The 13,364-nt window shown below is 40.9% G+C and overlaps 1 protein-coding gene across 6 annotated transcripts in view; it reads left to right on the forward strand.

The window, feature by feature from the left end:
• Nucleotides 1–13,364, forward strand: part of KIF21A (kinesin family member 21A) — a 230,741-nt gene that overhangs the window by 174,325 nt on the left and 43,052 nt on the right. For all 6 annotated transcript variants that reach the window (XM_033959317.1, XM_033959319.1, XM_033959321.1 and 3 more), the window contains one exon: nucleotides 11,757–11,864. In XM_033959317.1, coding sequence (XP_033815208.1) covers nucleotides 11,757–11,864 — 108 coding nt within the window. The remainder of the gene's footprint in view (nucleotides 1–11,756; nucleotides 11,865–13,364) is intronic.

The raw sequence follows: 13,364 nt of genomic DNA on the forward strand, positions 1-13,364 counted from the left end.
CACAAACTTTATTATTTAATAACTCTTCTATGTGCCCTTTGTGTTTGTTTTGTAAATCTCATATAATAGTTGGTTTATTTCTTTTATAGAAATAGTCTAATGACATATGAGTTTCTTTAATAGCATGCTCTGATATTTGTGTCATTATGCTACTTGCACTGTTTTGAAATTGGGTAATTAAACCCACCTGCTTATGAAAAAGTGAAGGCCCTTTACAAGCAGTACATGAGATTTTGATGAAGGTCTTTTGGCTCCATGTACATATTTCACCAGCTCTGGAGCAGGTGTCAATGTATACTTCAGGGTTGGGTCTGATGTCTATTTTTTTAAGGCATAGGAGGCATCTCTGCTACCTTTTAAAAATAAGCTTAAAATAAGTACACTTTGAATTTATCATATAGGCATCCTTTTACAAAATCAAGCCCTACTTTGGTACAATAATACTGGGAGAGTGGAACCTACATGGAACCTTATAAAGCGATGTCCAGCAAACCAGTTGTTCTAAACTAAACTAAACCTTAGGTTTGTATACCGCACCTTCTCCGCAATCGTAGAGCTCGGCACGGTTTACAGGGCTGGGATAGAAAGGAACTCCAATGGAGGGTTATAGGATTAAGTGTAAAGAAGATATAGAGGGGTTTAGGGTGCCAGAGAGGGGTGCATAAACTCAGGCATCCAAACATGTCGGGAATATTTGAGGAAAGATAATTAGCATTCAATCCAAAACTTATCCTTAGTGTACTGATTCTGTTGGAATTTAGTACAAGGGCAAGTTAGTAAATAAAATTGCTTTAAACTGTTTTGCTGCTTTTTTAAAAAAATTGATTCCCACTTGTAAATCAATTCTATAATCTCTTATTGTGCCTACCTCTGGGGGAAAAAGAGTCCTAGCCATTACACTGGGTTATCCCTGATGAAGTGCTGATGGTATGGGTGGGGGTGGAGAACAAGCCAAGGGTAGTTGCAGATGAGAGCTCATGTTGCTGTAGCTCCCGTACAAGCTGATTTTGACTGAACTAGTAGCCAGATGAATAACAAGACATTGTTCTTTCCCCAGAAAAGGACATAATCCGTTGTCTTGAAAAGCTGTGCATAATTCTCTGTACTGTAAACTAGATGAAATGTAATTTATTGAGAATTATTAGTAAACATAGGAATAAAAATCCTCAAGGACTGCAAGCTTTGTCTGTTTCTTGCACACTAACCCTTGCAGACCTTTCAGTAGTGCATGAGCTGATTGTCTCTGCCAAGCAGCAATATATGAATAAATATTATGCAGTGAGATAGTATTATGTAAATGCCCTTTTCCACTTAAACTTTGGACTTTCTTAGTAGGTACTACTAGTCTGTTTCATGCTCCAGAAAGTACAGCGCAGGCCTAAGATGTTTGCATAACTCCTGCACGTGCTTGGAGTGGCAAAAATAAAAAAATAACTGCTTTTCAGCACTATTTTTAACACAGCTAAAAAGCTCTAGTGCTTTTTAGATTATTATGGAGTGGTGAGCATGAAGTGCTGCATCTGCTGATGGGGTCTGGTTTGGAAACCTACTTGTTTCAGGCTTTAAAAGTGAATAGAGACGGTTGGATCCTCAAGATAAAATAAAACATTATGGCTGGAAGTGATATTAAGGTAATGTGTGTTCTCTGTTGCCTTCTTTTTGTTCCTTTTTTATAGGCTGGTTAAAATGAGTCATAGTGAGGACAATTACACAGTTACTAGTGGATGAATTTAAAACTATGGGCTAGATTCACTAAGCAAACCAATCATGTACCGATCGGTTGGCGACCCCTATGGGACTCGATTTTACTCCGGCCCGATTCACTTACCTCTGTGCCGATCCGATTCCGATCCGTGCATGCAAATGAGGGAAACGGCATGCAAAGTAGGTAGGGACAAGTTCACTAAAGACATTTTTGAAACCAACTGGGCTGGCCGATCAACACAGAAAGTGACAGCTAGGGATCAGCCGCAAACGTCCTTTCCGACTGTCCTCGGGCCTGAAATCCCAGCCCTGCAGCCCATCTCTGCCACTCTGCTCTCTGCCCCTTCCAGCCGAGCCCTGCTTTTGCCGCCCCGACTCTCCTGCTCTCTGCTACCCTTCCCCACAGTGCAAGCTCGTGGTTTTAAAGCGGAGCTGCAATGTGGGGAGGGGCGGCAGAGAGCAGGAGAGTCAATAATTGCCTGCTTTTAAAGAGGCTGCCGCCGTCAGGGATCGCCCTTCCAGAGCAGGAGAGTGGGGGTCTCAATAAAAAAACAAAAAAAAACACCCAGCAAAAATGAACACCGAACGCATTCGCAGACCATCTACAGGGAAAGCAGATGGTCTGCGCATGCGTCAGGATCGCACACTAGCGATTTGTGCGGTCAGAGGGGGCGTTCCTCAGATCGCCCTCATTTTAATTTTATTGTTTTGGGAATTGGTTGGGCCTGCACAGATTGGGCACGGAGAGACAGGTAAATGAATCTAGCCCTATGTACTAAAACTTTAGATAGTTTAGGGAAGAGTGGGCAATATGTGACAGTATACTTAACTACTTACCTTTCTTTTGAGGTTTACAGGCATTAAAGCAGATGTCATTCATTGTATTTGAGTTTACACCTTTCGATGAACTCCATTTTGCCTCCATTTTTAAGTCACCTTTGATTAAGGAACCTGTTTAAGAAGATTGACTTTTGTTGTCTGTTATGTTTTATTTTTGGCCTGCCTTAGGCCAACTCCCTGCCTTTCATGATGTGAGAAGATGATGAAGCTGAGATGCTATGGACCTCCATTCATAGCTTTTTTTCAGATTAGGTCTCCTCCCCTCTCCTGTGTAACACAGCCATTACAACAGCAGTTCTTGGTAGGACACAGATTGCTACTGCTTAATTTGCACGATCCTGAAGTTCATCCATAAGTTTGCCACTTTCGCTATTATGGGATTTTATTCCTTGTGCTTCTCATGGTTTGTGCCTCTGCTGCATCTTCAGCAACAGTAGAAGTAAAATATGGGACACAAACAAAGGTTTTCCATTTACCACCAGAGAGCGCTGTCACCCTACCTAGTTAGGCTGGACCCAGTTTTCTATGTGTAAGGGAAATGTTCACTGTAGTTAAAGGGAGTGATCATGCATTTGCTTAGTGAAGCCTTTCTGAAAGCTTTTCTTGCTGCTTGCATAGTGACTCTCTAGGATCTCCTGTGTTCTAGGAGGAATCTGTCTGCCTTTCCTGAGCTAGTTGAGAGGCACAGTGGCAGTGTGAATTCTTGGAAATTCTGGTGATATAAACTGTTGAGTGGTGACATGAACTCCTAACGGGACCCAGCTAAGCACATTTTATTGATGGACGTAGTTTTTTAATGAAATTTTTCTATGTGAGCACATAGCACTTTCATGGTTTTTTTATGTAGATTTTTGTTTTTGGGAGTTTATTACGTCTTTACTCCTCTTTTTCCATTTGGTTTGAATGTTTGTTCAAAGATTTATATATATATATAGTGTTCTGGGTTAATTAATTTCACAAGATTGGACTGTATGATGTATGGAGAAGTTCATATTTAGACTTATTGTCTGGTGCTTGTCATCTATGAGTTATTGCCTGGGCTCAAATTTCACTTTTATAAAGTGAGTTGTGTCCATACTGATGTCCATTATATTATATTGATTGTATCCAGCATATAGTAAAGTTCAAACTTTCTCACCAAAGGAAAAAGGGTGTTAGCCAATTACATTTTGGGTATTGGATTTTACATTATTGGCAACAGATTGGATTTGGGGTTTTAGTTTTATAACTTATTTGTTTATTCATCTGCCATGTATAATGCTGATTGGATCCCACCAGTAAAAAAAAACATATACATGGAAAATCATGTAATGCATAAAAGCCATATTACTCTTCCATGCATCAGCACTAAAAGGGCTAGAATTCAGTCAGGGCTAGAAATTGGACATGTGCTAACTTATCCAGTCCAGTAAGAGAAATTACTTCATCTTATCAGCAGTGGTTGGTATACATAAGAATTGCCACTGCTGGGTCAGACCAATGGTCCATCGTGCCCAGCAGTCCGCTCATGTGGCAGCCCTTAGGTCAAAGACCAGTGCCCTAATTGAGACTAACCTTACCTTCGTACGTTCTGGTTCAGCAGGAACTTGTCTAAGTTTGTATTGAATCTCTGGAGGGTGTTTTCCCCTATAACAGCCTCCGGAAGAGCATTCCAGTTGTCTACCAATCTCTGGGTGAAGAAGAACTTCCATACGTTTGTACGGAATCTATCCCCTTTTAACTTTAGAGAGTGCCGTCTCGTTCTCTCCACCTTGGAGAGGGTGAACAACCTGTCTTTATCTACTAAGTCTATTCCCTTCATTATCTTGAGCGTTTCGATCATGTCCCTTCTCAGTCTCTTCTTTTTAAGGGAGAAGAGGCCCACTTTCTCTAACCTCTCAATGTACGGCAACTCCTCCAGCCCCTTAACCATTTTGGTCACTCTTCTCTGGACCCTTTTGAGTAGTACTATGTCCTTCATGTATGGCGACCAGTGCTGGACGCAGTACTCCAGGTGAGGGTGCACCATGGCCCGGTACAGCGGCATGATAACCTTCTCTGATCTGTTCATGATCCCCCTTCTTAATCATTCCTAGCATTCTGTTCTCCCTTTTTGCCGCCTCCACACATTGCGCAGACAGCTTCAACCTGCTGTCAACCAGTACTCCCAAGTCTCTTTCCTGGGGGGGTCTCTCCAAATACCGCACCGGACATCCTGTATTCGTATATGAGATTTTTGTTACTGACATGCATCACCTTACACTTATCCATGTTAAACCTCATTTGCCATGTCACGGCCCATTTCTCGAGAGTGTTTATGTCACATTGCAGGTCTTTGCAATCCTCCTGCATCTTCACTACTCTGAATAACTTTGTATCGTCTGCAAATTTAATCACCTCACTCGTACCAATTTCCAGGTCGTTTATAAATATGTTGAAGAGCATGAGTCCAAGCACCGAATCCTGCGGCACTCCACTCGTGACGCTTTTCCAGTCCGAGTATTGTCCATTTACCCCCACTCTCTGTTTCCTATCCGCCAGCCAGTTTTTAATCCACGTGAGTATTTCACCCTCAATTCCATGTCTCTCAATTTTTCAAAGTAGTCGTTCATGCGGAACCTTGTCAAACGCCTTCTGAAAATCCAGATATACAATGTCGACCGGGTCACCCTTATCTATCTGCCTGTTTACTCCCTCAAAGAAGTGCAGCAAATTCGTCAAGCAAGATCTTCCTTTGTTGAAGCCGTGCTGACTGGTCCTCAATCAGATTGTGTCCATCAAGGTGACCAATGATGCGTTCCTTTATCAGCGATTCTACCATCTTTCCTGGTACCGAGGTCAGATTCACCGGTCTGTAGTTTCCTGGATCTCCCCTTGAACCTTTCTTGAAGATCAGCGTAACATTGGCCACCTTCCAGTCTTCCGGAATCCTTCCTGATTTGATCGACAGATTGGCTATTAGTTGAAGCAGTTCAGCTATAGCCCCTTTCAGTTCCTTGATTACCCTCGGATGGATGATATTCGGTCCCGGGGATTTATTGTATTTAAGCCTATCAATCTGCCTGCATACCTCTTCTAGACTGAATGTCAACCCCGTCAGTTTCCCGTCTTCATTATTTAGTCTTAAACTTCCTGGAACAGAGATTTTACATAGGATTCTGGCTCTCAAGTGGGAGGAACCTGATTCTTTGCAGGTTGTGATAACTGCCATTACAACTTTAAAAATCACCAAGAAATGATGTGTAGCTAAGTTTTTGAGACCAGTGGAAGGAAAAGACTCTTCTTCCCTATGAGTGTACAGGGGACAAAGTAATAAATATTTCACATTTTTTGTTTAAAAATTTTATTTTTACTTATTTTTATTTGAAATATTGACCTGTTTGTAAAAGCAAATAATGCTTGATGGTATCTGATCACATGATAGGTAGGGTGCTTTCTTAGAGGTGAAAAGTTCTGATCTTATAAGACGTGACCAGATGTCTTTTCACGTGTTCTTGCATCGTTACAGGATGCTTTTGAAAAAATATTTATTTGGATTTAGGTTGCACCTTTTCGGTAATAGGTTAAGGCAGTGGTTCCCAACCCTGTCCTGGAGGACCACCAGGCCAGTCGGGTTTTCAGGGTTGCCCTAATGAATATGGATGAGTGAGATCTGCATATAATGCAGGTGCCAGGCATGCAAATCTGCTCCATGCATATTCATTAGGGCTATCCTGAAAACCCGACTGGCCTGGTGGTCCTCCAGGATAGGGTTGGGAACCACTGGGTTAAGGTGAGTTAAGTATTTCCCTGTCTCCAGAGAGATTACAATATTGAAGAATTTAAGGTTTATGTTTTTGTGTGAGAGAATAGCAGCATGCTAGAGCTGTGGTTGTATAGTTATACTCAAGAAATGCTCTAGGAATAAGGCAGGTGAATGCTATATTTGATAGGGAGCAGATGTAATAAATCAGCTCATGTAAGTAATATCTTAAAATTAAGGTTCTAAACCTAATTTTTCATTAAATATGTGGCTCTTCTGGCAGGAAGTGTCTCAAATTAGTAAGTCTGCCAATGTGGCAAAATCTGTATTGCATTTCCACAGTACATTGACAGGTTTTGCATGGGCTGCAGCACTTTTAAAGAAATTTCAGCATGTTGTCATTACAGAGGAAAGTGTTACATTCTGAACCCTACTTTATCTGAGGACAAGCAGGCAGCATATTCTCACACGTGGGCAACTTCATCTACGGAGCTCGGTACGGACAGTGCAAAAGTATACTGTCACTTTTAAAAATAAAAAATCTTGAACTGCCCCTCTCTTTTTATCAAGCTACATTAGAGGCGTGGTAAGTGCTCTGATGCTCATAGGAATTCTAGTGCAGCTTGATAAAATGGGGGGTTAGAGTTTCTCTAAGGGCGCCTTTTTTATATGCATATTTAATGCATATATTGTGCCATAACTTTTTAATTTTCTTCTTATCCCTTTCATTTGATACCAAAATTTTTTATTTTTGGGCCTACTGGCCCCTTTTTCAACCTGTTCTAAAGCGGGGAGTGTCACCCCTTTATTCAGTTATCTTTTACTTGATCTCCCCTAAGTCTTTTCACCTCACTTAGGTGGGTTTTTTGTCCATGTCCAAGGTTTTAAGAGAGTTTAAACGGTGCACTCAGTATCAAGGGACCATTTCAGGTACAGACACACACAACTGGTGTGACCAATGCTTAGGTCCTGAACTCTGGGACATTTCTTTCACACTCTGCTCTAAATTGCAGAAGAGGTTGTTTAAAGTTCAGATACAAAATTTTAACAACCATTAAAAAATTTTTTTTTTTTTTTTTTAATTCTTTATTCAGTTTTAACTCTTGCAACAAGTGTACAGATAATTCGTACAAATCACTTGACATTCTAACAATTATTGTCAAATGCATATAAAAAAGACCCCTCCCCCACCCTGTGTCCAAACAAAATTATTAATTTAACAATCATTTAAAATAAACATTTTTTTATAATTTTCTAATGATATAATAAGAAACTTTTCTTAGTGCGGTTGGAAGATCATTCCAAAGCTTTGTTCCTATAAACTCAAAAGATTTGTTCATCAAAGATTTCAAACGACTATATGAACTTATAGAATAGCCAAGCCTTAATGACTGTTTATACCGGGGGGGGGTAGCTCTATATTGGGAAAGTTATAAATTTATTTATTTTAAAAATTTGTATACCGCCTAAGTTCTAAGCGGTTTCCAAGCAGTAAACATTCATAAAATTAAATGGCTTTCAACCATCTTGTCCACATACAACATACTGTATTTTTTGCAACCTACATACAAGCAATAAAAAGCAGCAATAACAAGCACTTATGAAAAAGTTTCCAAGAATTAAAACATGAAATTTAATGCAACCGCTGCATATAGGCCTATTTCCTGCAACAATTTATATATAAGTATAACCAATTTAAAATTTACTCTCCTCTCAATCTTCAACCAATGTAATTGATTCAGAAGAGTAACCCAGTCATATTTTTTTGCTCTAAAAATCAAACACACTGCCATATTTTGAAGTAATTGCAGCCTATTTTTTAAATTCCGTGTAACACCACAATAAAAAGAATTACAGTAATCCAACTGAGGCAGTACGAAAGCTCTTACCACCATTTGAAAATTCTCTAAGGATAAAACAGAACGTATTGCCCGTAATTGGTGCAAATGAAGAAAGACTCTTTACCAGTTCATTTTATTTGATTCTCAAATGTCAAACCACAATCAAAAATTCCCAAAACCCTAGATTTTTCTTCTATCGTAAGAATTTCTCCAGTACTCAGTACTATTTTCTGACCAATAAACTCACTTAGATTACCATAACAAACTATTTTAGTTTTTTGTCTTTTCAGCTGTAAGAAATTATTGGCTGCCCAATTGTCCTCAAAGCTTCCTCCAGATTATCCAGTGCTGGACTTAAGATAAATATATCATCAGCATAAGATAAATTAAAAAAATGCCTAAATATGTCAATCATTCATCCAAAGAGCTCATTTACAAATTAAAAAGCAAAGGAGAACACAGGTGACCCTTGAAGAGCACCACAATTTGCACTACAATACTCTGAATTCCTTACAACATTTTCCTCAAAGCAGTAAAACAGAATGTCTTAGCAGACAAATTAAGCAGACTTCTGCAGCCGCACGAGTGACCACTTAGCTCAACCATTCTATGTCAGATCTTTGCAATTTGGGGAACTCCCAGAAATAGATCTCCTTTGCTTCCCCCTACAATCACAAACTTCCACTTTTCTATTCAAGACTCTACATTCCCAATCGTCTGGAGCAGGCCTGCACAACTCTGGTCCTTCAAGGCCGAATCCAGTCGGGTTTTCGGGATTTCCCTAGTGAATTTGCATGAGATCTATTTGCCAGCACTGCTTCCATTGTATGCATATTGATCTCATGCATATTCATTTGGGAAATACTGAAAAACTGGCCTTGCGAGGGCTGAAGTTGTGCAGGCCTGGTCTGGAGTCTGATGTTTTTCTCCTCAACTGGCGGAACAAGTTCATTTGTGCTACTTGGAAAACTCTACTCAAACTTTGCCAGGAACAAGCCACCATGATTCTAATAGTACCTCAATGGTTATGACACCCATGGTTCCCTTTTCTTCTACAGCTCAGTGTTCGGGAACCTATCACACTTTAAAATCTTTCCTACCTTGATGGCACAATAGAGCCTATTCCCGCTGCAGGAGAGAGGCCAGGGGTTCTATTCAAAGTATTTCCGATACCATAGACCCATTCTAGACCTCCAAAACCTAAACAAACACTTGATGAACGAGAAATTTTGCATGGTCTCTCTCTGGGAACCCTCCTACCTCTATCAGAAAAGGGAATTGACTTTGCTCTCTAGATCTAAAAGAAGTGTACATTCGCATTGCCATCCTATCTGCGCACAGGAAGTACCTCCGCTTTCACATAAGATCACAACATTTCTAATACAAAGTCTTGCCGTTTGTCTGGTCTCTGCTTCTCATGTCTTCATGAAGTGCCTGGTTGGAGTAGCGGCAACCATTCACACATGGGGGTTTCATGTATGTACAGTTACATTTATTTGATATACCACAATTAATTAACAGAACAAATGGATCAAGGCATCATCGCAAACAGCTCAGATTGCCATAAATTCAACAGTTTTTCTCCTTGATCTTCTAGGATTAGCCGTCGACTACTAAAAGTCACATTTACATCACCACAAACCTTAGAGTTCATAGGAACACTGTTGGACACCACTCAGGGTCATGCTTTTATACTCAAATAGAGGGTAGATAGTCTCATTCGCCTATGTCAGACAATATCTACTCTCAAGTTCATTTCTTGGTCACATGGCATCAGCGGTTCATGTAACCCCATTTGCATGTCTTCACTTCAGAATCTCACAGTGGATTCTGAACCCAGTGGTCCCAGACCACAGGATCCCTGTTTGCTCCAGTACATGTAACCCTGGATCTATGTCCGGTGGCTTATTGCCTGGTTTGGTGTAAAACCTCATAGGATGTCCTCCCAGCTCTTTCTGGTTTTTGATCCTCACATGCTAGGATTTCCTGTTTCCAAAAGAACCATCTTCACTTGGCTAGTGGACTGTATTTCCTTCCTGTATACTCAGTCTGGGCTAACTCACCAAGGCTATGTAACAGCCCACAGTGTGAGAGTTATGGCTACCTCCATTGTTCATTTCTGCTTTACATCTGTTGAAGACATCTGCAAAGTGGCTACTTGGACCTCAGTACATACCTTTACTTCTCATTACTGTTCAGAAAACACCTCCAGAAAAGAAAGTCGGTTTGGGCAACATTTCTGCCCAGTCGTTTCACTACCTAAAAGTCAATTTTCCGTCCCTATTGGATTTTGCCAGGCTCCTGATATTCAGTGTTTAACCTCTTCCAGAGACATGATCCTGGCAACTTTGGAGTCTCACACTTAAGAATATTATGCCTGCTTATCCTTGGAGAAACAGGTGTTTTCAAAGGATGACAGGTATATATTCTGACAACTCGCCCACCTCCCCTAGTTGACTTCTTAGCTTTTTGTTTTTTACTGAACTGATGGTCCTACTGGGCAGGAAGGCATCTGCACACACATGGAGTTTACAGTGTCTAAAGATATAAAGTGACAGTGCACGTGACAGTGTCTGTACTGGGTTCCATGGATGACATCATACATATATGAGAATATACGCCTGCTGTCATCAGAGAACACCTGCTACAGGTAAGTATCTTCACTGTTTTACATGTGTAGATTGGCATATATTTGTAAAACCATTTCAGAAAAGGGGCTATTTACACAGCCATTTCATACATTTGTAAAAGCCATTTCAGAAAAGGGGCTATTTACACAGCCATTTCATCGTGAGACATTTCAGTATGACTGCAATGAAACAGCTGTACTGAATTGTCCCCGCAGACACAGGAGCAGGTGGATCACAGACAGAGAGGAGGCCGCAATGAATTGTCCCCTTCAATGAGCAGGGAGAGGTGCTGGCAGATCGTGGGGAGGGAAGAACTGGGGGGGGGGGAGTAAGGTGGCAAATGATGAATAGTCTCCTTCTGGGAGAAGTGCCAGTGGATTGCAGATGGAGTAGAGGGGAGGGGAGGAAGTATCACCCTTCTCACAATGCAGTCAGTCTGAGATTCTTGCTCTGCTGTAGCTCCCAGACCCATTGAATCTTCGCATCCATTTCATTGTGGGACAATGATTTCAGCACCGAACTGGCTGCCATGAAACGGCCACAATGAATCGTCCTAGACCCTATTTACATGTGGGGGTGATCAGCATACTTATTTTGCCAAGAGACTTGGTAGGGGTATGGAGAAGAAGTAGTGTGGGTGGGCCTTAACATATTGATGTGGATTCCCCATCTTACAAGGGAAATCTATGCAGATAAAAAAACATTGAAACATTGGCATTTACAGCTATCCTGTCACACATTAGTGCCTGCTTTAAGGGGCATATGCCAGTGCCAGGCATTGTTCCTACTGATTACCTTTGTGAAACATCTGACTCCTTCCAGTTCTTGTCTCTGGCCCCGCCGGGAGCAGGAACAATCCCTGGATTCAGAATTGGCACTGAACCCAAAGCCATAAAAGCAGGATTGAGTAGGGATCTCAGTAAAAAAAAAAAATAAAAGTTAGTGCAGTTTAAATGTTTGCACAACATAGACCTTGCCAGCAAATGTGCAATAAAGAAATCTTCACTTGTATTTATTAAGTTCCAGACAGTCATCATTGACGGAAAAGAAAATGCCTGAACCTTCACCCTTATCAAGAAGGAAAACCTATGAAAGAGGAGACAAGTCAAAAACTAAAGAACCCAAGCTGTAAGTTCTTTATTTGTAACTATTAGAAATATATTTGGGATTTTATTTGAAGAATTTGTCTGTTTTCATGGCACTGTGGTAGGTGCTGAGAAACCCTTTTAGCTGTCATAAGAAAATTGTCATTGAAAACACTTTGGGGCTCATAATCGAAAGAGAAATACGTCCAAAAACGGGCCTAAGTTGGCACTTGGACGAATATTTCTCAAATACGTCCAAGTGCCGATATTAAAAACGAGTTTTGGACGTATTTCTAAACGATCTAGGCCTTCATAGTGCCGCTGAACGACCAAAGCTAAACGGGGCGTTTTGGGAGGAGTGTCGAGGGCGGGACGTGGGCCTTCTTAGACTTAGTTGTACAGCATGTAAAACCGAAAGTTATACAGCCCACGATCGACGGAACTTGGACGTTGTGACTTAGACCATTTAAAACATGGTCTAAGTCACAAAAACCCACCTAAACTCAACAGATAAGCACTGAAAACATATAATACAGACCCCCACACACTACCCCAGTGATCACCGACCCCCCCCCCCACCCCCATAAAAATTTTAATCACAACTTTAAAATTTAGTCTCCAGAACATCAGCACCTGGCAGCCTGGAAAGCCTAGTCGTCCAATACAGAGGCAGCTTAAGTCATCTTGGTGGTGGGTTAGGGACCCATAGAGAGCAGCACCCATGCCCATAAGCCCCTGTAATCACTGCATTGATACTTAAACATGTGCACTCCCCTGTACACCCCCAAAACCCTTTTTTACTGGCAAATAAATGGCTACTGCAGCCATAAGGACTATTGGGGTGGTAGATAAGTGGATCTAAAGGATTCTGGAGGTGGTTTGGGGGGCTCACCATGACCTATAAGGGAGCTGTAGTGAAGAGAAGACATGGCACCCTTTTTGTGAAGTTCACAGCAGTGCCCTGTAAGGTACCCCACTATTTAGGTGCCATGTCTGGGTATGCAGTCCATCACTTTGCAGACCCCTCCCACATCCAACAGGGCTTGTTCTTGGACGAAAAGTTGGACAAAAATGTGGTATAAAGATGGACGATTTAGTGACTTGGACGATCAGATTGGCAGGATGTATAATTAGACGATTTTCTAAATGAAAAAAAAAAGTTGGACGTATTTTTCGAAAATGTGTCTTAAGCTGTTTTTTTACTTTGGACGACTTGCGAGATGGACGTAAATGAACTTAGACGTCCCTTTCGATTATGCCCCTCTTTATTATTAGTTTGTTTCTTCTTTACTCAAGAAAAGTGCTAATTAAAAGTTTGTGAACCCCACCTAGCATGATCTGTGTTTCAGCATAATTTGCATTTGAAACATGATGAAATAAATCATTATCTAAACAGATAAGAGAGCAAGGTTACTCCACTGAATAAATAGTTCAGACAAAAAGGATATCATGATGATGATGATGATAACAATAATAATAATAATCATGGCTTCACACAGTCATCCAGATGCCCTTGTTTGGGTTTGGCACTCTAAATATTGAG

Source organism: Geotrypetes seraphini, chromosome 9 (genome assembly GCF_902459505.1).
Source record: "Geotrypetes seraphini chromosome 9, aGeoSer1.1, whole genome shotgun sequence".
In the NCBI taxonomy this organism is placed as follows: domain Eukaryota; kingdom Metazoa; phylum Chordata; class Amphibia; order Gymnophiona; family Dermophiidae; genus Geotrypetes; species Geotrypetes seraphini.